Genomic DNA, 27,028 nt, shown 5'->3' with positions numbered 1-27,028 from the left:
CTTGTGTACTCATACGAGCGAGTATATCAGCGAGTATAAGCAAGGTTATTAAATATACAGCAGGAACTAGCGCATAGATCAAGTATTTCTAGTTGTTTCATGAAGGTCAATTTTCGTTTGAAGATGATATAGTATTTACTTTTCGGGTATCCTGGACGACTGTAAATAGTGCAATGGATGAGCTGTGAAACTCGTAAGATATTTCCACTGAACATGCACACCATTGAAGAACGCCAAACCATGCTGTGTATAGTATCAGTAGTAGTAAGCATCAGAAACTCCTCAAAACTCCCTTTCCACCCAAGACTCCAGCAAATCACCCCGCAATGAAGAACCACAAAGATAATGAAGCTGGCAACCCTTCACCGAGCACCCACCATCTGCTTCCGCTCCATCAGCTCCTCCTTGGCGGCCAGAAAGTCATCCTCCCCGATCTCACTCGCCTCATCCCAGAACCTGCCATGCTCATCGCCGTCATCCCCGCTGACCGTCCACATACTCTCCCGGAGCCGCTTGTTGCGCTCGCGGTCCTCCTCGATGCGCTGCTCGATCTGCCGCTTGTCCACCCTCCCGCGCGAGCCCCGCGGCGTCGCACCCTTGGCCCGCGCCGTCACCGCCGCCCCCGTCGCCGCATCGCCGCCCCCCGCGCCTTCTTCGTCTTCCTCCCCCTCCAGATCCAGGTGAGCCGGGTGCGTCTCGCGCTCCTTCAGGAAGGCGTCGATCTCCGCCACCGTCGCCGCCGAGAGGATCTCCTTGGTCTGCAGCCCGTTCAGGACCCGGCGGACGTGCTTGACGTTCGCGGCCCCGGAGCCGTCGGGCGGCGCGACGGCGTCGACGATCCGAATAATATCGCGCTGGATCATGCGGACGTAGGGCGCGTGGTCTTCCCGCGTGGCCATCTCGCAGAAATGCTCGACGAAGTACATGATGTTGGCTCGGTTGTTCATGTTGTTCTAGATTATTTGCGAGTAAGTTAGTCGATATGTAGAACAAAGAAGAAACGAAGGAGGAAAGGGGGCTCACGTACTCGCTCTAATTGTTCGAGAATGCACGAGTGGAGATCCTCGTCCATGTCGCGGTACTTCAGCGCATAGTGCGCCGCTTTCTGGGATGATGTGACCGAGGCATTGAGGTGTTGCAACTGCGCCGTGAAGCGCATCCGCACTTCGAAGGGATCGACCATCATGGTTGCGGATAGGTGAGGGGCCCAGATACCTCTGGCGGGGCGGTATTTATTGAGGGCTGAAGATGGAAGAAAGGGAGTTGTTGCGCGGCTCGGCTCTTGAATCGAGCATCCGAAATCAAGCTCGGCCGCCAGATTAAATGATAACGCGCGCGCGGTGAGCGGGGACGGTGTCCTAGGAGCATCTGCCGCTTGCCGCCGCCCTCTTCGCTGTCCGCTTTTACACCGCTCTTGGGTTCTACTGAACTATATATATCATCCGCGTTTGAAGTTCAATAGGTTGCTGACAAGTGACTGGAGATCAATCTGGCCGTGAAGATACAGAAACTTTTGAATCACCCAAGTACTTAGTAATAACGGGGAACATGGTGCATTTGGTGTATAGATTTTTGAGACTTGGAGGTTAAGCATGTTCACTGGAGTTAGTGAATGCCTCTTAAGCCGCAGTAGGGCAAATGGTCCACACCAATGATGGAAAAGTCTAAGATTACAGCATCATATGCAGAGAAGTATTCAAAAAGTAAATAGATACGTAAGCCCAGCTCCCTCCATAAGACGAAGTCACATATCATGGTAGATCATTGCGTCCGACGTTTTCCTGCGTCATTTTACAGAGATTGCCGTCGCTCGATGGAGCTGGCAAGACTTGTGCGGTCATCATCACCAAGCAAGCCAACCTCCTCCGCGGCACTTGGTTGAGTGAAGGTTCGCTCGAGTAGGGTTTCGTCCTTGTGGGAGCCTGACCCGCTGACTATCGACCAAACATCCTTCTTGGTGAGCAGGCCCTGCAGGACACCCTTGTCGGCAAACAGAACGTAGCGCAGACCAAGTCTCTGGAACATTCGTAGAACAATGAGAAAGGTGGTGTTGCTGTTGAGCGTAATCGGCGTTTGGTCCATCCAAGGCCTCAGGTCCAGGGTCTCGCTTGGGTCTGCGAATGGTTGGTGCGTAAAGAACACCTGCGCTGTGCTGGATAATTCATTTTCGGAAGGGGACGCCGCATACTTCAGCGCGTAGGAAAGCTCGTTGCGTGAGATATAGCCCAGAAGGACAGGATTCGACATGTCTATAACAACCGGATATCCACGGTAGGACGTGGTCAGGAGAAGATTGCGGAGGGTGTCGATCGTATGCCCGACGGCAGTGATAACTGTAAGGTCATCAATAGAAGTCATTACTTTTTGAGCAGAGACATCGGGTGGGGCGGTGTCATCGCGATGGTCGAGGAACGGGTACTCCTTGAGTTGGATCCACGACTCGTAGATACCACGCTTCCCGAAAATATCACCACACCATTTAGACAGCATGACTGCAATCATGATGGGAATGACGTAGGTCAGAGCACCTGTAAGTTCAAACATGATAACCACAATCGACACGGTCATTCTAGTGGCACCGCCGAGGGCTGAAGCTGCTCCGATGATAGCATATATCCCTGGAGTCACGCATTGTACATCCGGCTCGCAACTGCCAAACAGGAAGAACTTAGGGAAGGCTTGCTGCCACATCCGGAAGACGATGCCGAGAGCTCGTCCATAGAGGGCGCCAATGGCAATCGAGGGAAGGATTATACCAGCAGGGATGTCCAATCCAAAGGTAATTGATGCGAGGAAAAAGCCAAGGATGGCAGCTCCCAACAGAAGAGCAACTGTACTAGCCGATACCGCACCGACCTTACAGAAGCCGAACGGATCTTCACTTCCGGTGCTACATTCTGCAAATAGAGAATGCACGAGCTCCGAGTTTTGAGCTTTCATGAAAAGATTCGGAAAGTTAATCAATGAGCTCAGAAGAGCTACGGCTGACACCTCCAGAATCGGTCGGGGGACACTTAGTGAACGGCGCCAATTGGCAACCTTCATGTTCAGTCGGATGAAAAAGGCTCCATAAAGACCTCCGACGATACCAAGTATGACGAATGGGATAATTTCAAAGCGATGCCACCCATGCGTGTACTTGACTTGGTAGAGAACTATATTGCCGGTGCGGAACGGGTCGAGCGCATGCAAGGTCACAGAGGCAACCATGGCACATACAAAACTCTGCCACATAGTCTTGTCGGGAAAGTAATAGCTTAGTTGCTATCCAGTCAAAGTTAGCCCGGCTCATCACCAAGGACTTGGTAACCCACCTCCAAGCTAAACAAAACGCCTCCGATGGGCGCTCCGAAGGCCACAGAAATTCCGGCTGCGGCGGCAGCAGAAAGGACCTCTCGTTTCCTCGCTGCACGATTAGCATATATTGCTTGATTGTCTCATGGTGTAAGTACCTTCGTTGTGATTGAGACTATGGAATGGCTTCATTATCAAACTCGCACAGCAGCAAGCGACATGAACAAGAGGCCCCTCTTTGCCAAGCCACATACCAGACGCGACAGCCAAGCACTGCTCTGAATCAGCCAAAATTCTAGGTTGTAGTTTTTGTATATACCTACCAGACCCAGGGATTTGATAGCAAGGGTCCAAGGCCCCATGAAATGTCTAATGACAAAACCACCAAGCACGGTCTTGATCTCGGGAATACCACTATGCTTCGCATATATGGCGTATGTCCTGACCAGGACACATGCGCAGACGGCGAAGAACACCTGTAGCTTGCATTAGCGTCTCACAGTAATGTCCAGCAACAGGGGTCAGTACAGAGTAAAGAATGTAGAAAACATATTCAACTGCATAGCCGCCACCGCGTGAAGTAACTCCTAGGGCCTTTCTCCAAGGCGTCCAATCCAAACAATTATTGATGTCTAGCCAGCAAGCCATGTCAATATGGTTGATCTGAGCCTCTACCAAGTGGAATCGACTCACCATCATGTCCCCAGCAGCAGAAGCTCCGATTCAGATAGAACCTGCCTCCTCCTGCCCCGTTCCTACAGTAGCCAGTTTTGAGATCTGCTAGCCAGTCACTTGAAACATCGATGCAGGCGGCGATGATGCCGACCAGAATTCCCGTCGCAATCAATACAATCCAAACATTGCTTGCATCTAGTATTTTGCGCGCATATCCAACAAGTCCCTGCCCATTTGCATAAAGTAGTCGTTTTCTTTGTCGCTCTTTTGTGTATTCAAAAATCCAATCGATCGCCGTAAGGTCATCATATCCTACCCGTCTACCGGGTCCCTCCACATACCAATCCAGAAAGCCCGAATCCTTGTGATTTAAGTTTCCGTTGCTGTTAGATACGTCGCGCGACGATAGTGAGTGGCCGTTAGGGGGCTGTCTGTCGCTATGCGGAGAGCCGAAGCTGGCTTCTCTTGTTGCTTCTCCAGGAAAAAGGCGCGAAAGGCTAAACCTGGATCGCTGTTTCTGTTTTCGTTTGAATGATATTCTACGTGGTAGTAAAGTTAGCTCACATGAACGGAGAGCACATTCTCTAGGACTTACGGTTCGCGTAAGCCTCCGCTTAAAGAAGCACGGGAGCTCCGTGGGTAGGTGTCGCTATTCGGCGGTTCGCTCTGAGGGCTTGGATCATCGCTATACGATTGCGAAGGAGATGCCTGAGCCCCTATACCTGACCCAGCATGTGGTAAAGACATTGCGATTCATAGAGTAATAAGATTGTGGTTGCGATATCAGTTCGCATTGCAATGAGCCATGCCGCAAGGTTGGCGATTTCCCCTGCGATATCCGTGCTCCGATTAGTTCCCGATAAGTGTTTCTATTGTCGGACTTCTGATCTCAACCTCCGTGGCTGGGGCGAGGGCGGTGGGAGCCGTCAGAGTGGGGCTAAGGCGGAAATCCCGCGGCAGAAACTGATCGCGAGAAAAAAAAAAGGTGCTGCAATCAGACGAAGTTTGTATCCTCCTCCTCTCTATTTGAATCCCATAACCAGAGTTCCTTTGGCGGTAGGGCTCAGCATGGACGCTAGACCTGCCTACGAGGGGACTCTTGATGAGTCCCGCTTATTTGCGAAGCTTCCGAATGAGATTGCGGAACTCATTCACACAGCTTCTGGGACCCAATACCTGAATGCGCTTGCGGTTGGCGCATTGAGGCCCGGATGCACAGAAGGCTTCTTTTGCCTGTACGAACCGATTTTTGTGGATTTGGCAGCACGGTGGCTCTTATCCGACTCTCAGCTAGATCAAATCGATATTCTTTCCGCATTTTCTAGAGTCTTACCGTTCGCACCAAACCTCCGACCTTTTGCAAGCCAATATGCCATTGCTCGGGCTGGACCTCTATCGGCTTTGGCTGCGTGTGGTGAGCTAACTCTTTCACAAATAAATGATGCCACCATCCGAAGCCTCTTGTTAGCGATCTTCAGGCTTCTTTCCTATGACCCAGAAGTCTTCTCGAAGGCTGTATCGCCCTCTCAGCTCCAATCGCTATTCCAACACCCCGACCGATCCGTTAGATACCTCTCCATACGATGCTTCGCCCTATACATGCGTGCAGCGGATGCTGCCCTAGAGGAATTAATCAAAACTCATTTTGCGGACGATATCGTGGAGGGCGAATGGGAGGGAACCACAATCGACTACCGGTGTCTTGGCTTGTGGGAAGAACGTCGGTGGACCACACTGGAGAAGCAGGTTCAGCTCGCCAGGTCGAACCGATCTACTCCCGATACTCTTTCGCAGATTGAGAAGCTCCGAGAATATTTCACTTCCAGAACCGCCGAAATCTGCGGAGTGTTGGTTCCACGACAAACTAATACTTCTTCTCAACCGTCCTCGATTGTGAAAACGCCGACCGCCGTTGGAAACCTGCGGAAAATCGCGACAGCACTAATATCTGCTAGACCTATGTTGCTGGTTGGTTTGCCGAACTCGGGGAAAACAACATTAATCAACGATGTCGCCGCAACCATGGGACAGGCGGAGACGATGGTCACGCTACACTTGAATGAACAGACCGACGCAAAGAGTCTTTTGGGGATGTATTCGACCTCACCAGCTACAGGCTCTTTCGCCTGGCAACCTGGTGTTTTGACCAAGGCGGCGAGAGAAGGCCGTTGGATCCTGATCGAAGATTTAGATCGCGCGCCTTCCGAAGTCATTGGCCTTATCCTTCCGATCATCGAGCGGGGAGAGTTGACCATAGCTAGCAGGAAGGAAAGAATCAAATGCGCAGAAGGCTTCAAGATAATTGCAACCATGAAGTCTTCTTACAATATCGCAGGCGAAGAAATTGCCCCGAGTACCAATATCCTAGGAAGCAGGTTGTGGCAGCGCGTCCAGATTGACTCCCTCGCGATCGACGAAATTCGAGAGGTTATCACGCAAAAATATCCTCTCCTGGAATCTCGGGTCGCCACTATCATGAATGTCTATCAAAGGCTTTGTGCCTCCTTCCATGGAAGTCTGGCAATTAAGAGCTCCCAGGGACGTACTCCTGGTCTTCGTGATCTGATCAAGCTCTGTAGCCGAATGCACAGGCGGCTTCAGCGTCTGGGGGCGAAAACTGGCTATGAAGCGACGCCAGAGGGTGCCGAGGATGAGATATTCCTTGACGTCGTGGATGTGTTTCTAAAATATATCCCTGAAAAGACCCTGGCGGATTCCCTTTCTTTGGTTGTTGCTGAAGCCATGCATATCTCACCGCAGCGGGCACGCTTCTGTATGCATGAGAGAACGCCTACCTATTCCGATCAAGGCAACAGCCTCACTCTTGGCAGAGAAACATGTCGCAAGATTAAGGTCCCAACCGGATCTCTCACGAAAGCTGCTGCCTCTTCGTCTCGCTTTGCATCAACGAGAGCTGCTTTGGGATTGATGGAGCAAGTTGCCGCTTCTGTGCAAATGGCCGAGCCTGTCCTTCTCGTGGGAGAGACGGGTATTGGCAAGACCACGGTCATTCAACAGCTTGCTACGCTGATGCGACAGAAGCTCACGGTGGTCAACTTGTCCCAGCAGAGTGAAAGCACTGATTTGCTTGGTGGCTTCAAGCCAGTCAACATTCGCACAATGGCTGTACCGATGCATGATGAGTTTGTCTCTCTTTTCGAATTGACGTTCTCGGCAAAGAAGAACCAAAAGTTCCTTCATTCCGTCGCCAAGAGTGTCACTGCAGGGAACTGGGCTCGCCTAGTACATCTTTGGCATGAAGCAGTCCGATTGGCTGATGGAGTGTTCAAGTCAGACCAGGGCTCTCAAGGCGCTGAGGAACAACCCGCGAAGAAGAGAAAGTTGGATTCACCTAAATACCAACTTTTGCGGCAGAGATGGGACAGATTCGCAGCGCAGCTCAATGATTTCGAGTCGCAAGTATCTCAAGGAGATGCGAAGTTTGCCTTTGCCTTCGTTCAAGGAAAGATTGTCCGAGCGCTGCGTAACGGCGAGTGGGTTCTTCTTGACGAGGTCAACCTTGCTTCACCGGATACTCTCGAGAACATCGCCAGTCTTCTCCACCATGGTAGCGAAGGTTCACCATCCGTCTTGCTCTCCGAAGCGGGTGATGTGGAGCGCGTCTTTGGTCACCCTGATTTCCGTATCTTTGGCGCAATGAATCCTGCGACTGATGCAGGCAAGAAGGACCTTCCCCCTGGTCTTCGATCAAGATTCACGGAGTTCTATGTGCAGTCACCCGATAGCGACCTAGATGACCTGCTCTCTCTGATTCAGAAGTACCTCGGCGATTTGGCGTTGACTGATGCCAGAGCAGTCCCGGATCTTGGACAGCTCTACATGGAAGCTAAGAGGCTCAATACCGAGAACAAGCTCACTGACGGTGCTGGGCAGCGTCCACACTTCAGCATCAGAACCCTTGTCAGAGCGCTCGTCTACGTAGCCGATCATGCACATATCTACGGCTTGCGCAGAGCAATCTACGAGGGGTTCTCTATGAGTTTCCTGACCGTCCTCAGTCAAGAGTCGGAGCGTTTGTTAGCACCTTTGCTCGAGAAGCATATCTTCAGCAACGTTAAGAACTCCAGAGCACTCCTGGGCCAGACACCCAAGCCACCAAACGACGGCAATGACTACGTGCAATTCAAACATTACTGGATGCGTCGTGGTCATCTGAAACCCGAAGAACAACCTCACTATATCATCACACCTTTTATCGAGAAGAACCTGAAAAATCTAGTTCGAGCAAGCTCCACGCGCCGCTTCCCCGTTTTGCTGCAAGGTCCGACCTCTGCTGGTAAGACTAGTATGATTGAGTTCCTTGCCAAGGTCTCGGGGAACCAGTTCGTCCGCATCAACAATCACGAGCATACTGATCTTCAAGAGTATTTGGGAACTTACGTCTCCAGCGACGATGGCACCCTCCGCTACCAAGAAGGTGTTTTGGTAGAGGCTCTCAGAAACGGTTACTGGATTGTTCTCGACGAATTGAACCTGGCACCTTCCGATGTCCTCGAAGCATTGAATCGACTGTTGGATGATAATCGTGAGCTCTTCATCCCAGAGACTCAAGAAGTGGTGCGTCCGCATCCCAACTTCATGTTGTTTGCCACACAGAACCCCGCCGGTCTCTACGGTGGTCGAAAGGTGTTATCTCGCGCCTTCCGGAACAGATTTTTGGAGCTTCATTTCGACGACATTCCCGAAAGCGAACTGGAATATATCTTGAAGGAGCGCTCACAGATTGCTCCTTCGTTCTGTACTCGGATAGTGTCGGTTTACCGCAAACTCTCCTTATTGCGCCAGGCCAACCGACTATTCGAACAGAAAAACAGTTTTGCAACCCTGCGTGATCTTTTCAGATGGGCGCTTCGTCGTGCTGATGATCGGGAGCAATTGGCGATCAATGGTTTCATGCTGCTGGCAGAGCGAGTGCGCAATCCTCAGGAGAGGGCTGCAGTCAAGAGCGTGATCGAGGAAGTCATGAGAGTCCGGATTGACGAGGATGTCATCTATGGCGCCTCGGAAATGGACAAGCGCGCTCCTAATCTTGCACAGCTAGCTCCAGGAATTGTGTGGACCAAGGCGATGCGCCGATTGTTCGTTCTTGTCTCCACCGCCCTCGAGAATAACGAGCCTATTCTGCTTGTAGGTGAGACTGGATGTGGTAAGACTCAGCTGTGCCAAGCAGTTGCCGAGATTTGCAGAAAACAACTGTATATTATCAACGCACATGTGAACTTGGAAACAGGCGACCTTATTGGTGCTCAAAGACCCGTTAGGAACAGGGCGGCGATCGAAAGCCAGCTACATAGTGACCTACGAACTATGTTCTCGCAGGATGATCAGTCAGTGTCTGTTGATGATTTGAAACAGGCTTTTGGTGCTATCAGCGCAGAGCAACTACAAGCGCTTGATCCTGAGTTGAGACTTCGAGTTGAAAAGAATCTCGCTCGGCTGAACGCCTTGTTTGAATGGTCTGATGGAAGTTTGATCACGGCTATGAAGACGGGCCAGTTCTTCCTTCTTGATGAGATCTCACTTGCCGACGATTCCGTTTTGGAGAGGTTGAACAGTGTTCTGGAGCCTCATCGCTCTATTCTTCTTGCCGAAAAGGGTCCGATTGACTCCATGGTGGTTGCTCATGAGGGCTTCCAGTTTTTGTCTACTATGAATCCTGGAGGTGATTATGGAAAGCGCGAGCTTTCTGCCGCTCTTCGCAACCGTATGACGGAAATATGGGCTCCTCAACTTTCTGAAGACGAGGACATTCTGCCGATCCTTCGGATGAAGCTTCAGCTAGAATCGGAGCACGTGCCTAAAGCGATGCTGCAGTTCGCCAAGTGGTTCAAGATGACATTCCAAAACTCCACAACATCCTCGCTTTCCATTCGTGACCTTCTTGGCTGGGTCGAGTTCGTCAACAGGTGTCAGAGCTCTGATCCCATGTTCGCGGTGGTGCAAGGTGCCGCAATGGTGTTTGTTGACACCTTGGGCGCTAATCCTGCAGCAATCCTTGCGACAGCTTTGAATGACCTTGAAGGCAATCGTCGGTTGTGTCTAGACAAGCTGCAAGAACTTTTCAATGTTGATGCTTCCAACATTTACTTGCAGAAGTCAATTATTGACACTGATGGCACCTCCCTTCGTGTCGGACCTTTCAATCTTCCCATCAATGAACAAGGAAGACCCGATCCCGAGTTCATCATGGATGCTCCTACTACTATCGGCAACTCAGTAAGAATTGCTCGAGGATTGCAGCTTCCAAAGCCTATCCTTCTGGAGGGCAGCCCGGGTGTTGGAAAGACGACGCTAGTCACGGCGCTTGCCAAGGCTCTCGGAAAACCGCTCACTCGAATCAATCTTTCTGAGCAAACGGATCTGACGGACCTATTTGGTTCTGATGTGCCGGTGGAAGGAGGCGATGTTGGGCAGTTCGCTTGGCGTGATGCACCATTCCTGCAAGCAATGCAACGTGGTGATTGGGTTCTTCTCGACGAGATGAACCTGGCTTCACAATCTGTTCTTGAAGGGTTGAATGCTTGCTTGGACCACCGTCAGATGGTGTATGTTGCCGAACTTGATCAAACATTCAAGAGACACCCCGACTTTGTCCTCTTCGCTGCGCAGAACCCGCATCATCAGGGTGGTGGCCGGAAAGGTCTTCCGGCGTCCTTTGTCAACAGATTTACTGTGGTATATGCCGATAGCTTTACCGACACTGATTTGAGGCGAATCTGTGCCAAGCTATTCCCTGGAAGTCCCGCCACCCAGACCGACAACCTCGTCGAGTTCATCTCCCTGCTTAACAAAGCTATTCAAGAGCGAAGGCTAGGCGCGCTGGGTGGCCCCTGGGAGGTTAACCTGCGAGACATCCAGAGGTGGCTTCAGTTGGCTGATCGAGGGAACCTGCAAGTGCCTGCCGTCCATTTCCTGGACATTATTATCTCTCAGCGGTTCAGAAGTGAGGAAGACCGCAGCGTGGTGTCTCGGTTGTTTGGGCAGGTCTTTGGAGATTCTCTCACGGCCCCGAAAAGCTATTACCATAACCTGACACCAGGCTACATGCAGGTTGGACTTGGCTTTATGCGGCGAGATTCAGTTCTACAACAGACCTCGGATCCCCAAATGCAGATTCTCCCAGGGGACTTGTCGGTCCTCGAATCACTAATGCTGTGTGTCGAACAATCCTGGCCGAGCATTTTGGTGGGTTCATCTGGTTGTGGCAAGACAACCCTCATCAGGAAGCTCGCCGCGCTAAACGGAGCCGGCTTGGTTGAATTGGCACTGAGCGCTGATACAGACACCATGGATCTGGTCGGTGGGTTCGAACAAATCGATTACAAGAGGGAAGTCTCGTCCTTGCTCCTGGAGATCGCGCAGTATCTTCAGCGACAGATAATTTCCGCGTATGCCGCGAGAGACATTGCGGACCTTTCGTCTATTCCTCTTCAACTCTATGAGAGTCTACAGAGCCCGGATGTGTCGCTTGACGGTGTGGTTGCTTCGCTTGTGAAGCTGTATGAATCCCACCCCCAACCTCTTCTCCAAGAATATGCCAACCGGGCTCAGCGTCTATCAGACATCTCTGACAAGATGGACAAAATGAAAGTCGGTTTTGAGTGGACAGAGGGTGTCTTAACACAGGCAGTTCAGAATGGACAGTGGGTTGTTCTTGACAATGCGAATCTTTGTAACCCGTCCGTCCTTGACAGATTGAACTCTTTGACGGAACCTAACGGAACTCTGATCCTGAACGAACAACGTACAGAGGATGGAAATGCTCGCATTATAAAGCCGCACCCCAACTTCAGGCTCTTCTTGACTATGGACCCTCGCCACGGCGAGCTGTCTCGGGCGATGCGGAATCGCTGTGTCGAGATCTCATTCTTGCCCCAGGAAGATTTGAGCTTCGCTATCTCCACTGTGCCTGCTTACACCTGCCAATCCTCACTGTACCGTCTTCGGTCCCTGTGGAATCTGGACGTTACCACGGCTTTCGAAGCCGATGAGTCGGTTTCTCTACTACATGAAGCGTGCTTGGATCATCTCTCGATCGCGGACCTCTCATATCTTCAGCGCGTACAGGGGCTCCTCCCGTTCTATTCCTCTGTCAATGCGGATGATCCACTTCTGGCGGCCCTGCAGCGATACCTTTCCGTCATACATGACAATTCGTCTTGCAGACCTTTCGACTGCATCAAAGCGGACTTCGCAGTTGGTTTTGCCTCGGTCGCTACGCAGGGCATTTATCAACCCCTTCATCCTCTCGTGAACGAACCTCTTGCATCGGTAATGCATCAAAGTGTCCCTCTTGGCTGGCTCATGGTCCTGGCACAACTCCAGGAGTCTAAGCTCGGCTTGCAGGACCTGAAGCAGGGTTTATTGCGGGCTAACGAATCAGGAAAGCATCTCAAGCCAAGCCAAATGACCAGCTTGGAACGCTCTCTCGCCTCTGGCCGCATCCCTTCCTTGATGAAAGATGCAACTCAGCCAGTGGGAGCCTTTTTGTCCGACTGCGGCCAGGCTGTCTACGATTTTATCCAGAGCTTAGATCAAACCGTGTTTCAAGTTTTCGAAGTGGTTCCTGCACTTCGTGCAATGATCAATTTTTGCTCCGACATTTACAATTTGACTACCGCAACCGAGGTGGACCAGGGCGAGTTCCAGATTTACCTTCAGCTCGGAAGAGAGTTGTCTGCCGCGTTGCTTGATGGGTGGGCCCCTTTGAAACCACTGGCTCTGGCATTCTCCCAAGCTCTTGATCGCTTCCATGAGAACTGGGCATTGACCACAGGCTTGAGCATGCAGAGACTCTGGGAGTCCTGGAGGCCAGCTACTTCTGCCACACAGGATCAACTGAAGGCTCTTCTGGAGTTGGAGAATATTGCCCTTGAATTTACCCAAGTTGCTACCAAGACACATCTTGATTTGTCTCAATTGAGCCAGGTCCGCAAGTCTTTGATTGCAGCTCAGGAAGCCATTCTTTCAAGCGGTCACGAGGGATACCCAATCCAGGTAAGCACTTCTGTGATTATATATCATGCTCTTCATTGCTAACATATATCAGGACCTACGACAAACAGTCGTTGACCTCGCAGCTTGCGTGCCAGATGCGGATGCATTGCAAAAGCCCTACTTCTCTACTGAATTCGAGGTGCTATGTCAATACCACGACCTTTCCTCTCTACGTAACGGCCAGATAGTTGAAGACCAAGTCGTGCAATCAATCCTGCCGCTACTTGCTGGACGTCCCGCCAAGCCCCTTGATGCTTCAAGCTTGAAGACTCAAATCCCTGTCATCCTGAACAGGCTCTCTTTATACGCGGGAAGTGAACCTTCGTCGGCTTTCGGCGCTGCAGTCAGTGGAACTTTGTCTCTGTCGCTGTTAGAAAGACTGGTCTACGTTGGAACCACAAGCCTGGGTCAGATGAATGCTTTGGAGATGGAGAAGAAAACACTTTCCAAGGCTTTGACCCTTACGAGTGGCGAGCTTGCCATTAATCAGGTCACGTTTCTTCGACAAGCAATGGCAAGGTTGACTGCGGAGCTTGTCATCCTTCACAAAGATTTCTTCGAGCCGCAATCTCTGGAGCAGGTTGTTTCTTTCCTCCAAGGTGTCGAATCTCAAGGATCACACAAGGGCTTCTCGCTGCCGAGCATTAACTTAGCCTCAAACCTGCCAGACAACCACTTCTTCAAGAGCTTCGCTCAAAGCCAGCTTCCGCGCCTATTGTCGTCCTTGATGACGGAACAGATGGATAGCACAGGCGCCGGTATTGTTCAGTTAGCTGTCATTCTCTTGCAGCTTTTTGTTCCAGATAAGCCATTTGATCCCTCGTTGGGCCTGGTTGTTCAGAGGAAGAGGCATGCCCAGCGCTCGATAGAGCTAACGGCAAGAGGCAAAGCTATCTCGTCATTTGAGGTTGGCTTCTCTGGCCAAGTGTCCAATTTGCGGCAGGAAATTATACAGGGAGAACTGCGTAACCTCGGTTCGGCACCCCCACCTTCTTCTGTCACCAGACCGCAGACCTCCGAACTCAATATCCTTCATGGTGAGTTCTCAAGTCTTGTGAGATCAGTCCTTGAGCGCCACCCGGAGAACATCAACTTTGCGGGAGACGATAGCGATGCGGAGTCACAGCGGATGGTTGATCTTCTTCGTGAAAACATTCGCCAGCTCAGTAGACGCCTTACGATGAACTACCGCTCCTACGACGATATCACGACTCTAGTCGTTCGGTTCCTACAACTTCTTGACTTGGGTCTGTTCCTTTCCTCGATCAAGTCTCGCCAGTCCAGTGATGTGCAAATCATCAAAGCCATTAGGGAGACTACTCCGTTCCTTGGTGGCCTCGTGCACCCCATTTCTGGTAGCATCCACAAGGAGTCTCACTTCGAATCTAGTCTGAACACTGATCTGTGGTTCCACGAATTATCAGCGCTCAGAGTGGCTGAGAACGCGGACAAGGGGCTGATCTCCACTCGGAGCGGACGCGACACTCTTCGTCGTTTGTTCGAACAGTTCCATGCTCTCTGGAAAGTTAAGTTGCGGGAGGATCAAGAGGAAGAAGCCCGTAAGAACGAACTGTATCATTACAAGGGATCTTGGGAGGATGCAGAGGAAGTCGACGAGAACGAGCTGCGTCAACTATTCCCAACGTACGACGAGAATGCAGATGAAGAAGGAAAGGTGTCAAGCCGTGTCGACCCCAAAGCAATTTCCGTCCGACTTGCATCTTTGCACGCTAAGCTCTTCAACTCCGAAAATCAAGCCGAAGTCTTGTCGGCCTATGTCAAGCAATCATCTCTGTTGCTGGGCTCCTTACGGTCGGACAACGGCTCATTGACCGTTGATGGTCAACCTAAGGAGCAACTTTCCGGCGTTCTGCTGCTGCTTGAGGATGCTCTGAAATCAGGCGAAGTCACCTCAGGAAAGAATTACAACTTTTACGTGGATTCGAATATGGTCGAAGCTAAGAAGCTTGTTGACCTGACTCTGTCGACGAAAGCTCGGTTTGCTCAAATCCAGAAATCCTGGCCCGACCACGCAGTTCTCGCAGACGTTATTCAATGCTGCAGAGAAATTCTCCAGTTTAAGCACACTGAACCTGTTGCTAAATTCCTTACTAAGGTTGAAAAGCTTCACGGCCTTGTATATGAATGGCAGTTGGTGGCCAGCAGAGAATATTCAGCAGCTTCCCTGTATGACGAGATCACAGGCACTATCATTGGCTGGCGGCGACTTGAATTGACTACCTGGGCGAAACTCTTAGATTTGGAAAACGACAAATGCCTCAAGGATGTCAGCTCATGGTGGTTCATCACTTATGAGGCCTTGGTCCGGGCTCCGATCCAGATTGCTGAATCCGGTGAAATGGAACTGAAGGACCACATCCAAGAGGTTACTGCGACTCTGGAACAGTTCTTCCGCTCTACCACTGTTGGACAGTACAGCGAGCGTCTCCGACTGATCAAGAACTTTCAGTCCTTGTTGCTACTCTATGTGGAAGATCTTCCGTCATTGAGTCAACTCACGTCTGCTCTTGACAATTTCCTCCAGCGCTACAGACAGTTTGAACCTCCCGTGCTTAAATTGTTGGCTGAAAAGAGGCAGGCTCTTGAGAAGAATATTAAGGAGCAAATTCAGCTTGCTAGCTGGAAGGATACCAACATTGTCGCCCTCCGGGAAAGTGCTAGACGGTCACACGTCAAACTGTTCAAGTTGGTCCGCAAGTATAGAGAGGCTTTGGCCCAGCCGGCTCAGCCTATCCTGGAGCAAGACATGCCAGAGGACAACGAGGATACGGCTGCTCCTCAACGAATGATTCTTCCTTCCTTTGTCTTCCCCGAAGCCCTGGCGATGTGTCAGACCGAGGAGAGAGCCTGGGTCGATAGACCACCTCGATTCAAGAACCCTGACAACACTGCTAGCAGCATGATGCAGGTGTATGGTTCGATCTCGAAAGAATTCGATGTTGCTGAAGACCTCGAAAGCTTTGTCAAATATGTCGTTGAGAGTATCAAGGAATTCAAGTCACAGACTCCGAAGACCTTGACGGAAGAGAACAAGGATGATGTCCAGCATCTCAAGGTTCAGAAGCGTCGTTTCTATGCCGACACGTTACATCGGATCTACGAGATGGGTGTTAAACGTAACGTCAACACCAGTCTGCTGGAGGCACAGGCATCTGTTCCACAAGTCCTTGCCACCGTCCCGGCGTTCGAAGCTGGCATCGCCGACGTAAATTTGATCAAGAAGGCAGACTCATATTTCCACCGTTTCCTGGACCTGCTGCCTCGTGCCCGCTTAGCGGCGCGCGACTACTCTGAGGATCTTAGCAACGTCGAGATCTCCAGAAGCTCGGGATCTGTGGAGCACCTCCTGCACCTCGTCCGTAAGCAGAGGACTTCGATTTCTCCCGCACTTTCTAATTTGAAATCGCTTGATTCACTGCTTTCGAAGGTCGCCAACCTTTGGACCGCTGATCCCCTCTCTATCTTTAAGGCCCATTCAAGTTTCTCGAATGGAAGAGATGATATTACAAGGGCAGTAGCATGGCTGGCTCCTATCATTGGCTTGGCGATCACTGTCATGGGAGTTCATGCCAAGTTCTCCGGCGTCGACTCTACAGGCGTGATTGAGAGCCTGCAGGCTTGGAAGGACACGTTTGACCGCCTCAAGATCACACTGAGCCATCTCCCGGAGCTGCCTGGGGGAATGGCTTCACGTGTGCACAAGACCACCGTGGAAGAAGCTTGCACGGCTTTCACCAGGCTGAACTTCGACCTCGCCACGTGGACCGAGGAGCGTCCTGACCTGTCCTTTGTTCTGGGCCAGATCATCCCATGGTCGAAGGTCAATGCCGTCGCATATGAGTCTGAGAGCCATGATCTTGGCGTTTCCATCGAGGAATACGACTCGAGTCTCATTGCTGCTGCAGACAAGATCCTTGTCAGTATCCAGAAGCTGAACGAAGCTCCGTCGCAAATCACCGCCCCTGGTGCGCTGTCCCGGAGCGACGACTTCTTCGTCCGAGCCCTCAGGCTTCTTCGTATGGCGGACATCTCGACTTCCCTCGAGTCTGTCCTTGGCAAGCTGCAGCACCTGCAGACCCGCTCGCCTTCCAGCCTTCCGTTCGCCATTGCCTTGACGGCGACCCTGTTGCCGATCTTGAATAAGTTCGCGCATATCTGTCGAGACGTGGTCGATCGCTACCTGACGGTGCACAAAGAGACATGTAAGATGTCTTACATCCTCGCTAAATCGTTCACGCAGATCGCATCGGAAGGCTTCTGTAGCCCGTCCGAGTCGTCCACGGAGGAGAGCAAGTCTGGCCAGTTGGAGAGTGGCACCGGTCTTGGAGAGGGTGAGGGAGCCGAAGACATCAGCAAAGATGTAGCCGACGATGAGGACTTGACAGAACTCGCCCAGGAGGACAAGCAGAAGACCGATGAAGAGATCGAGAACTCCGAAGATGCGGTCAACATGGATCAGGAGGAGATGCAAGGCGAAGAAGGTGAGAGGAAGGAGGGAGACGATGAAGACGAAAATGACAGCGGCTCAGACGAAGAGGATGATATCGACGAAGAGGTGGGCGACGTTGATGATCTCGATGCCTCGGCTGTCGACGAGAAGATGTGGGATGGTGAGCACGATGATCAACAGAAGGAGACTGAGACTCAAGAGGGCAAGGGAGCGGCGGAGAACGACGAGCAGACGGCCGCGCCGGACCAGCAACCTGGTCAGGAAGCTGAAAAGGGTGAGAACAAGGAGGGTGAAGAGGAGGAAGAGGAAGAAGATGACGAAGAGGGTGAAGAGGCTCCTGATGAGGAGGGTGAGGCTGTTGGGCGTGAAGACATGGATGTCACCGATCCACATGCCAAGGAAGAAGAGGCGCTCGATCTTCCAGAGGAGATGCAATTGGATGGCGATGAGAAGGGTAACGAAGAGCCCGAGGAAGACGACGGCTTTGATGATGATATGATGGATAATGACCTTCCTCCTGCGGAAGAAGAGCAGCAAATGGAGGGAGACGGCGTTGAAGATGAGACCATGGAACAGGATGGGGAGGAGCAGGAGATTGATCAGACCGAGGAAGCTGGTCCCGATGATGAGCTGGGCGACGCGGACGAGGCTGAAGGTAATGATGAGGCGAATGAGGCCGGTGAAGAGGCAGAGGAAGAAGAGAATCAGGAAGATGACTTCCTTGCCCAACGCGATGAGAACGAGGCTGCTGGCGAGGAAGTCGCTCCTAGCGAAGCTGTCAACGGTGGCCTTGGGGCCGAGCAAGATCAGAACCAGGAGAAAGGCTCGTCCGGTAACGCGCAACAAGAGAGTGGCTCCACTGATCCCTCTGACGAGAAGGAGCAGAAGACCGGTGCTGCACAGGAAGGAGATGAGAATCAAAGGCATAAGGATGAAGGCGGCGCCAACGATTCCAACCCTGAGGATCCTCAACTCCAAGCGTTCAAGAAACTGGGCGATGTCCTCGAGCAATGGCATCGTCGACAGAAGGAGATAATGGATGCTTCCAAGCAGGAAGATGAGGAGGCCGAAACCCGACTGCCTGAGGATACTGATATGGCGGATGCCGACTTCGAACATCTGGCGGATCAAGACGACGTTGCCGATACCCAAGCGCTTGGTCAAGCCAACGAAGAACAGGCCAAGGCTCTGGACCAGAATAAGGGCGTCGAATCGGATGTCAAGCCGGACGAGAACAATGAACTCCTGCCAGACATCACCGACGACAATATCCAGGACCTCCCAGAGAACCGACTTGAAGACGAGATGCAGCTAGACCAGGGAGGCGCCGCCGCTGAGTCGCAGACGGCTGGCGCTTTCATCCCTGGTAACCTTCAGAGCCAGGAGCGGGCAGATGCCACTGCAGGCCAGGAGGCAGCCGATGAGGAATTGGATGAGGTCGACGCACATCTGGCTGCAATTCATCTATCCTCGACCCTGCCCCCGCTCACGCCACGGGACGAAGCTCAACGACTCTGGTCGTACTACGAGTCTGCGACCACCGATCTCTCCTTGTCGCTTACGGAGCAGCTGCGGCTTATCCTTGCCCCCACGCTTGCGACCAAACTCCGCGGTGACTTCCGCACCGGCAAGCGGCTCAACATCAAGCGAATTATCCCGTACATCGCCTCGCAGTACAAGCGGGACAAGATCTGGATGCGGCGGTCGATCCCCTCGAAGCGCAACTACCAGATTATGCTGGCGGTCGACGACAGTAAGTCCATGCTGGAGAGCGGCAGTGGACAGCTGGCCTTCGAGACCCTGGCTCTCGTGGCGAAGAGTCTGAGCATGCTCGAGGCCGGCGACCTCTGCGTGCTCGGCTTCGGAAGTGAGGACCACGTGCGGGTGGCGCACGAGTTCGGCAAGCCGTTCTCCTCCGAGGCTGGCACCCAGGTCTTCCAGCACTTCAGCTACCAGCAGACGGGCACCAATGTGCGCAAGCTGATCGCCGACTCGATCGCGCTGTTCCGCGAGGCGCGCTGGAAGCAGTCCCCCGGCGGCGGCAACGCCGACCTGTGGCAGCTCGAGCTGATCATCTCCGACGGCATCTGCGAGGACCACGAGACCATCAGCCGCCTGGTGCGCCAGGCGCAGGAGGAGCGCATCATGATCGTCTTCATCATCGTGGACGCAGTCAAGGGCAGCTCCATCCTCGACCTCACCCAGGCCAGCTTCGAGCCGGACCTGGAGAGCGGCAGCGGCGAGATGAAGCTGAAGATGAAGCGCTACCTCGAAGGATTCCCCTTCCCTTATTATCTGGTTGTGCGTGATGTGCGGGAGCTCCCCGCGGTTCTGGCGACGGCGCTGAAGCAGTGGTTCGCCGAGGTGGTGGATGTTTCTTCTTAGTGCTACCACGGGGCGGTGTCATGTTTAGGGGTAGATACAAAAGTTTTGGGTTAGCATTTCCTGTATATACTTGTTGCATATAGTTTCGCAAATAGATTTCATGCATGATAGCTGCTCCGAAATGTAGATTTCGGCATATAGTAAGATTGGATCGATTATCTCATGAACCAAGATGACACACTCCAACATGCAGCAACACAGCTGCGCAGTTTCGCCCAACTTCGCTACAAGACACTCTTAGGTGCAAATTCTCCCAAACAGACTTCACCTCCAACCTTCCCACTTCCCCCTTAGCCTTTCGCCTTTAGCCTTTAGCCCTCGGCAGCCATCAGCAAAAGACAGCCCCCAATCACAACCCAACCCAGCCAACAAGAGAGACAACCATCTACCACCCATACTTGGACCCGGCCTCCTTCTTGTTCCTCCGCCCTGTGGCGAAACTCTCCTCCAGCGCCTCCCGCTGCGTGCTCGCCGCACTGACCAACTGCTGCAGCGTGTGCTTGCCCGGCGCGATCGCCCGGACGGGGTTATGCTGCGCGGCCGCAAGGTCCTCGTGGGCCATCTGCTGGTTGGCGGCGTACTCCTGGTCGGTGTTGAAGTGGAGGACGCGCGGGGCGGCCGCGGTTGCGGTGGTGCCGGAGAGGTCGGCGGACCGGCCGAAGAGTTGGCGCCGTTGGGCGCGGGTGAGGTTGAGGTCGTCGGCGATGGCGCTGAGGGGATTGTTGGTGTTGCCTGTGGGTGCAGGGTAGGAGGGGTGTGGGAGTTCGGCGGCGGCGGCGGCGGCGGGCGCCGCTGCTTCTTGGGTGCTGGTGTAGACCAGGGGTTCGTAGGCTGCTGGTGCTGGTGCGGTGACGGTGGCGGTCTTCTCTGTTGACGAGGAGAGTGAGAACAGACTGATCTTGGGTTTGGGTGGTGCTGGCGCTGGCGCCGTCGCCGCCGGAGGAGCAGCAGTACCAGCACCAGCACCACCAGCAGACGAATCACCCCCGACATCCTTCTTCAACAGCCCCGAAGCACCACCACTCCCGGAAACAACAGCAATCGGCCCAGCGGCCTTCCGCTTCCCTTTCCCCTGCGTGCCCCGCCCCACCGACAAAGGTTTGAACATCATCGGATTCCCCTTCAATGTAACCTCCTGCGGCGGGGGGTTTGTGTTTGTATTCGTCTTCGTCTTCGTCTTCGGATCCTCCCTCTTCCCCTCTTCCCCTCCCCCCTCCCCTTGCCCGAAGTTATCACCATCCAAATCATCCCGCAAACTCCCCGCCTTCGGAATCGTCTCATCCCCATCCTCATCCCCGCCTAACCGCCCAAACGCCATCTCACTCCGCATCTCCGCGTCCGCCTGCCGATCGAACCCCGGCGTCGCCCCCGTCTTCAGACTGAATACCTTCCGGCTGGATCCAGTCGCGGAGGATTTAAGGGTGGGTTTCTTGGGGGCAGGGAGGAGCGCATTGAATCCCGCGAATGCGCCGCCGCCGCCGCCGCCACCACCTCCACCAGTTCGGGGCTTCTTGCGCGCGGGTCCGTCAGTGTCTTCGGGGTTAGTGCTGGGGTCGGGTTTGAGGTCGGGGAGGGCGACGCGGATTTTGCGGGGGTTGGTGCGGTCGATTTGGAAGGGTTTTGTTGTTGTTGACGAGGGTGGTGCTGGTGCTGGTGCGGTGGTTGTGGATGTGGACTTCTTAGGGATGGTGGTGGTTTCGGGTTCGGAGTCGGAGGCTTCCGAGTCAGAGTAGGCGACTAGGGCCATTGTGGTGTGCAACTTTGTGGATGCGAGCTGTGTGGTGGGAGGTGAGGAGGTGGTGATGATGATGATGATGATGATAGTGACAGTGGTGCTTCGAGGGAACAAATATTCGGAGATGCGCGCGCGATTGCGGGCCGGGCTGGGCTGCAGGCGCGGCGATGAAAGGTAGCTTTGCCGGCCTGATGATTTAGGCTGCTACTTTGGGCGGTGTGGCTCACTACCTCCCTTTGATAGGTTGGTGGTTCCAACTGGAAAGTCTGGTGCGGGCCTTGCGCGTATGCAGATAAGGCACTGTACTTCAGGTGTTTTTTGTCGCTTGGTACTCTATCTGATACTAGCTGAGGTAAAAGTCTAGTCGACTAGACTCGTTTAAATTGTTCTGGTCAAGTGTGATCTTATCCGTTGCATAGAATGGAGTTCTCGGTGACATCATGCTGCTCTTTCACATGATCGCCAGATAAGATAACAGCCATACTGTAGCCCTAAGTCTATATTACTACCGTCCGGGTCAACACCTAAAACTTCCTGCTTGAGTCTTGTCACTCAACAAGAATCACCTGGCTGGCTAGGACGATCCAAGATAAATGAGCCACGAAGCTGTGATGGAGAACAGTGAAAATTGGCATATCCATGCGCGTGCTCATACCATACTAGTAATTTATATCGACAAGGCTTGAGCCATGTCTGACTGAAGCCAACCGCTACGACCTTCGTGCAAACACGGCACGCCTAGCCAGCCAACAACTAACCGTCACGCCCGAGACTGACTCATCCTCGTTGCGAGTGAAACAAAGACTCCAGTCCCCCGGTGCGGGGGCATCCATTCCGCGCGGACAGGCTAAAGCCCACACGAATCCGTCCTTGCACTCGCCCAAGTAGCGCATAAAATGCACCGGGCCACGCCCGAGAAAACCATCGAAGTATCCATACAGCTGTCCGCCACTTTCGACACACTGGAAAGTTGAGTCCAGTTCGCGGCAGACATAAGTCCCAGCAAAAGCCTTCCCGTCTGGCTGTGTAGGAGAGCGGGCAAGCCGGTGGGCAGTGATGTGCCTATTCGCCTGCGGCCAGTCGAGACGGAGACGGCCATCCTCCAGCGTTGCCAAGGTGGTGCGAGATTCAGCCCGATCTGGTCGCACGAGGACCAAAGTGTCCGGTTCGCCCGCGTAGGTGACGACAATATCCCCAGTATCAGGGCGATGTTCCACCTCAATGGCCAGGCAAGCCTCTTCGTCCCAGTAGGATCCCGGCCAGATTTGCGCGCTGAGCGTCACACTGTGGGATACTGAGCGTAGCACTTCGTCTTTCTTCAGAAGCCTCGCCAAAATATCCTGCGCTGCCATCTCCGCGTCCGCCTCATGATTGAACATTACTATTACAGACAGCTTCCGAGAGGGAACATGACGCCTGTGCAGGCGGTAGCCGCGCAGGGCACCCCCGTGGCCGACTGTCGGCACGCCCACCACCACAACGTGTTCGAGGCCGTAGCCGTAGGGGGCTGGGGTCCCGTCCGCGAAAGTCGGAGGGAGAGCCATTTCCCGATAGATGCTCGTCTCGTCCGCCTGGCTGCGATGGAGGAACCTCTCGTAGGCGATCATGTCCGCCAGCGAAGCCACAACGCCCGCATCACCGGACCAGTGGATTCGATTGGCAGCGGCGATGTAGCCGCGCGCCGCGTCCCCTTCGTACCCCACGCAATCTCCGGGCAAAGATGCATTGTCCGGATGTAAGCACGCGGACGCCATCGCCGCCGGGGTGAAAACCTGCTCGCTGAGCCACTCGCCCAACGACTTGTTTCCGGAGGGGGAACAGCCGCTACTGCAGCGCTCGATGACCCGCGCCAGGATGTGGAAGTTGGTGTTGGCGTAGGAGTATTGGGTCCCTGGGGTGAAATGAGGGACACCCAGGCGCTCGAGCATCTTTTCACCGGCTTCGGGCAATGAGAAGACGCCGTCCGGTCGAGCGCCCCAGAGTGTAGTCAGGGCCCAGTAGTCTCGCAGCCCGGATTGGTTGTCGCAGAGTTGACGGAGGCTCGGTCTGGAGGCTTCTGCGAAGGCGTCGAGGTTATCGGGGCATACCTCGCGAAAATGGGATTCTAGGTGTGACTGGACTTGACCATCATCGCCTCCGAGCTGGGACTGTAGTTGTCTCTCGAGTGCCTTAAGGCACATGCACACCATCTGTTTGGTGATCGAGCAGATAGGCATCATCGTTTCCGGGGTCATCGGAATGCGCTGGTCGATATCAGCATACCCCCATACATGTTGACCAAGCACGTTTCCGTCTTCAAGGATGGCCACTGCACCACCCGGGCCATGGTGAAAGGCCGGAAGCTGCTTGAGCACATTGGGTACAGCTTCGGGGATGGAAGACATAATGGTTCGATTGATGTTGCGCGAGAGGGTCGAATGGGCTGTTTACCCCGCTTTCATGGGATGATGTTTGAAGATGGATAACTGATAACCGGGTTCGCGCTAGCTGATAAGCACTGTCCATTATTCGATACTGACCTGGGGTCACATGTTGGCATGGGTAAGCCATCGATAATCGGCATGAAAGTATCACTGGTGATTGACGAATGGGATAGATTGTGGAATGGGGCTAGATTAGGCTTGCACTGCATCATATGGCTATAAAAGAACAAGATTACATCAACCAGCATCATTGGTCTAGTGGTAGAATTCATCGTTGCCATCGATGAGGCCCGTGTTCGATTCACGGATGATGCACTCAAATTTCTCTTTTTGTTTTGGTCGCCACGGATACTGTTGACCTTTCCATACACGCATACTTTGTTTTGGACGTCATTCGAAGTTAAGACGATGGGTAAGATGAGAAATCCCTCCGAGCTGATCACCTTCTACAAAGATCCTGCTCTCACCGAGCCAAGGAAAGCTGCTTGATACTCGACGGTCATTCCATTGGAAGTGTATTTCCAAATCCAAGTGCATGAACAGATGGAGAGCGGAATGTGTCCTCCCAAGTCCACACACCAATGAATACATCCCACTGACTTCCTGGACAGTACCTCAGCTGAGACCCGAGACTCCGGGGTCTCTAAAATACCTTTGGAATATCCACAGAGCCAAATGGGGCGTGGTTTGACAGGCCACGCACATACATACTGCGCATGTTTCTTGCCAGTGCTCCTTCTTTCCAAATCTCCATCACATCAGGCAATCTCTCATATTGGTCTTACGAAATACCCTTCATCCCATGTTCAGGCTAATCGCATAGAGGAAGTGGCCAGTCCTGTGATATTTCTCCATACACAGCAGATATTGACAAATCGCGTATCACCAAGACTCCGGATATCTTGTAGGATACAGCCAAGGCAGACAAAGCAACAAAAGAATAAATAAATAACATGGACATAAAGAAGTTAAAAAAGAGAGAGACAAAGGGCGGTTTTGTGTGTGCTGTACTGGGGGGGAGAGAGTCGCCACCACTACCAAAACCAAAAAGAAATGTCCCCGGGCGGGCTCGAACCGCCGATCGTCACGATACGATACATGAAATGTCTTCGTATTATAAGCGTGAAGCCTTAACCAACTTGGCCACGAGGACCTGCCAACTCGACCATCCGGTCTAAGTTGCTGGTGGGTGTGGGTCATGCCTGAGTAATATAGAACAGATGTCTCTGCGCTATCGTCAACCTTTTTTACGTAATTGTTCACGCTGAACCATGGGTCTGATAGGGTATTGTTTACCCCCCGAGATCGCTACATATTCGGCCGTTCTTGGTATTTTCTTTACTGTTGTTTGTGAGATATAGATTGTTACGATTTGGTGGTCTATGGGTGACCTGGACGGTGGGCTGCGTCAACGGCCCGGGGCGGCAGGCACAGTACGCGATATTGAACCCGGCTACAGTCTTCCTCATGTTTTTAAATGACAGTCAAGTCAATCTGGGAGCATGTGTTATTGCTTCTTTTCTATGACAATGATTAATCCGCCGGAACAGCTATCTGATTTCCTACAAATAACAAGAAACCCCTCTATCAGGGGTCCCGCCCATCCATCAATTCCCAACCGCCAACTCATGCACAATCGCCGCCACCTCCTCTGGCTTCGTGAACGTCGGACAATGACCCGTCTCCACCTCAAACGTCCTCACCGGACGCCCCGTCTCCCGCTCCATCACCTCCACCAGATCCTTCTGGTACTGCAGCGGCACGTTCATATCCAACGTCGCTTGGATGTACGCCAGCCGCGGGACCTCGCGCCACGCACAGCGCTGCACCTTCTCATACCAGGCCCCGCCATTATGGGGCCGGAAGGCCGCGACATAGGCCTCGAGCTCCTCGTCGGACCGCCCCGGCCCCACGATCAGACCCTTCGGATCCCGACTGACGGTCGTCTTGTCCTCTGCGAAGTCGAAGGCGAGCGGTATGTATTCGCCGTGGCCGTGCGCCTCGACGACATCAATCATCGACGTGCCCTCAGTCACGGCGAAGGCGGCAATGTAGACGAGCTGACTCACGCCCCCGGAAAGGCCCTGGGCCTGGCGCTGGGTGGTCGAGAGGCCTGTGAGCGCGTTTGTGCCCACCTGCCCGCCGTAGGAGTGCATGAGCACGATGACCTCGCGGCCGGCCTCGACCAGGCTCTCGACGTAGCTGCGGACCAGGTCGGTGTCGTTCTCGAGGTGGGCGTTGGGCGGCCGCACACCGTTCATGGTCAGCAGACGTGGGATGTGGACTTCGTGGCCGCGCTTGCGCAGGGCGGTCGCGAAGTCGGAGTAGTGGGAGGGCGAGTGCCATGCGCCGTGGACTAGGACGATTGCCTGGGGCTTGGTGGTGGGGTTGGCGGCCATGTTTGTGCTGGTGAGTGGGCGGGAGGGTGGGTAGGTAGGTAGTCAAGCAAGAGCTCGAAAGTTGATGGTTGATTGAGAAGGGGAAGGGAGGGGGTCGAGCAGGTCGCTTCTTATTTATTATGGGGTCTGGTGGGGCCTGGGGAGAAGATAGTAGTATATTCGTAGTTTAGCTCAGTGAAGAGAGGCGCCGTAAGCACTAAGCACAAGGCTTGTAGACTAATTGCATAGTGTAAGTTTAAAGACCATAAACTAGACCAAAATTAGTGCCAGCTTAGTCGTTGACCCCGGCGCCCGCAGGGTTGATCTCTTAGCCCCAAGGAGGAACTCGATATTGGCTGTCCCGACGCTCATTTCATACCTTTGGTACCTCAAATACGTGTGTGATTCACCCGTTCTGATATCCCATGGTGGCATCTTCAGCACCGCCCCGGACGACATATCTCCCCTCCCGTAACTAACTTGTTCCTCCTAATCTTCCTCTTTATCCGCTATCCATCACACTTAATCCCGTCTTATGAGGCATAGAGATAAACTTCAAGGCATATTGATATCTTCCTCAGCAGAATTTAAAGCCCTCATATATGATGACGTTTACAACAAGTTCATCCACGGTAATTTGAGTATCTAG

The 27,028-nt window shown here is 53.1% G+C and overlaps 6 protein-coding genes and 2 non-coding genes across 8 annotated transcripts; 2 read left to right on the top strand and 6 right to left on the bottom strand.

Moving 5' to 3' along the window:
* Positions 1 to 105: 105 nt before the first annotated feature.
* BO82DRAFT_307692 (CTD kinase subunit gamma) lies at positions 106 to 1,306 on the bottom strand. The gene is made up of 2 exons (XM_025632296.1): positions 1,028 to 1,306; positions 106 to 953 (listed from the first exon to the last, which is right to left on the bottom strand). Exons 1-2 carry the CDS (start codon positions 1,184 to 1,186, stop codon positions 363 to 365), a joined length of 750 nt encoding a protein of 249 aa, XP_025493195.1. The 5' UTR covers positions 1,187 to 1,306; the 3' UTR covers positions 106 to 362.
* Positions 1,307 to 1,599: 293 nt separating this feature from the next.
* On the bottom strand, positions 1,600 to 4,804 carry BO82DRAFT_391244 (chloride channel protein). The gene is made up of 7 exons (XM_025638560.1): positions 4,565 to 4,804; positions 3,988 to 4,508; positions 3,823 to 3,926; positions 3,618 to 3,770; positions 3,453 to 3,567; positions 3,315 to 3,406; positions 1,600 to 3,264 (listed from the first exon to the last, which is right to left on the bottom strand). The coding sequence occupies exons 1-7, from the start codon at positions 4,714 to 4,716 to the stop codon at positions 1,792 to 1,794; spliced, it is 2,610 nt and encodes an 869-aa protein (XP_025493194.1). The 5' UTR covers positions 4,717 to 4,804; the 3' UTR covers positions 1,600 to 1,791.
* Positions 4,805 to 5,037: 233 nt separating this feature from the next.
* BO82DRAFT_382638 (AAA family ATPase midasin) lies at positions 5,038 to 19,946 on the top strand (the record flags this gene model as incomplete). Its single annotated transcript, XM_025637949.1, has 25 exons — positions 5,038 to 5,220; positions 5,260 to 5,303; positions 5,334 to 5,378; positions 5,448 to 5,469; positions 5,500 to 5,693; positions 5,730 to 5,937; positions 6,001 to 6,049; positions 6,080 to 6,742; positions 6,779 to 7,908; positions 7,996 to 9,898; positions 9,935 to 10,374; positions 10,405 to 10,535; positions 10,569 to 10,760; positions 10,800 to 10,893; positions 10,924 to 11,286; positions 11,317 to 11,351; positions 11,391 to 12,987; positions 13,040 to 16,522; positions 16,625 to 17,815; positions 17,858 to 18,074; positions 18,114 to 18,217; positions 18,260 to 18,350; positions 18,396 to 18,476; positions 18,516 to 18,595; positions 18,638 to 19,946. 25 exons carry the CDS (start codon positions 5,038 to 5,040, stop codon positions 19,841 to 19,843), a joined length of 13,746 nt encoding a protein of 4,581 aa, XP_025493193.1. The 3' UTR covers positions 19,844 to 19,946.
* Positions 19,947 to 20,228: 282 nt separating this feature from the next.
* BO82DRAFT_332928 (PRCC domain-containing protein) lies at positions 20,229 to 21,700 on the bottom strand (the record flags this gene model as incomplete). Its single annotated transcript, XM_025633197.1, has 2 exons — positions 20,804 to 21,700; positions 20,229 to 20,764 (listed from the first exon to the last, which is right to left on the bottom strand). The coding sequence occupies exons 1-2, from the start codon at positions 21,588 to 21,590 to the stop codon at positions 20,229 to 20,231; spliced, it is 1,323 nt and encodes a 440-aa protein (XP_025493192.1). The 5' UTR covers positions 21,591 to 21,700.
* A 451-nt stretch (positions 21,701 to 22,151) lies between these two features.
* On the bottom strand, positions 22,152 to 24,015 carry BO82DRAFT_353300 (beta-lactamase/transpeptidase-like protein). The gene has a single exon (XM_025634921.1). It carries the CDS (start codon positions 23,960 to 23,962, stop codon positions 22,289 to 22,291), a length of 1,674 nt encoding a protein of 557 aa, XP_025493191.1. The 5' UTR covers positions 23,963 to 24,015; the 3' UTR covers positions 22,152 to 22,288.
* A 230-nt stretch (positions 24,016 to 24,245) lies between these two features.
* BO82DRAFT_t135 lies at positions 24,246 to 24,316 on the top strand. Its single transcript has one exon. It is a non-coding gene; the product is annotated as a tRNA-Gly (tRNA).
* A 739-nt stretch (positions 24,317 to 25,055) lies between these two features.
* Positions 25,056 to 25,154, bottom strand: BO82DRAFT_t134. The gene has a single exon. It is a non-coding gene; the product is annotated as a tRNA-Ile (tRNA).
* Positions 25,155 to 25,494: 340 nt separating this feature from the next.
* BO82DRAFT_353299 (alpha/beta hydrolase) lies at positions 25,495 to 26,441 on the bottom strand. The gene has a single exon (XM_025634920.1). It carries the CDS (start codon positions 26,398 to 26,400, stop codon positions 25,609 to 25,611), a length of 792 nt encoding a protein of 263 aa, XP_025493190.1. The 5' UTR covers positions 26,401 to 26,441; the 3' UTR covers positions 25,495 to 25,608.
* Between the last annotated feature and the right edge of the window lie 587 nt (positions 26,442 to 27,028).

This window comes from Aspergillus uvarum (assembly GCF_003184745.1).
Source record: "Aspergillus uvarum CBS 121591 unplaced genomic scaffold BO82scaffold_19, whole genome shotgun sequence".
NCBI lineage: Eukaryota > Fungi > Ascomycota > Eurotiomycetes > Eurotiales > Aspergillaceae > Aspergillus > Aspergillus uvarum.
The sequence above is the reverse complement of the archived record's forward strand: the minus strand, read 5'-3'. Positions and strand labels throughout refer to the sequence as shown.

Coding starts and splice junctions, on each gene's coding strand:
- BO82DRAFT_391244 (XM_025638560.1), bottom strand. CDS start 4,716: ATGTCTTTACCACATGCTGGGTCAGGTATAGGGGCTCAGGCATCTCCT. Junction 4,509..4,564: donor AGCGGAGGCTTACGCGAACC/GTAAGTCCTAGA, acceptor ACTACCACGTAG/AATATCATTCAAACGAAAAC. Junction 3,927..3,987: donor CTGCTGCTGGGGACATGATG/GTGAGTCGATTC, acceptor CTTGCTGGCTAG/ACATCAATAATTGTTTGGAT.
- BO82DRAFT_353299 (XM_025634920.1), bottom strand. CDS start 26,400: ATGGCCGCCAACCCCACCACCAAGCCCCAGGCAATCGTCCTAGTCCAC.
- BO82DRAFT_307692 (XM_025632296.1), bottom strand. CDS start 1,186: ATGATGGTCGATCCCTTCGAAGTGCGGATGCGCTTCACGGCGCAGTTG. Junction 954..1,027: donor TTCTCGAACAATTAGAGCGA/GTACGTGAGCCC, acceptor CAAATAATCTAG/AACAACATGAACAACCGAGC.
- BO82DRAFT_353300 (XM_025634921.1), bottom strand. CDS start 23,962: ATGTCTTCCATCCCCGAAGCTGTACCCAATGTGCTCAAGCAGCTTCCG.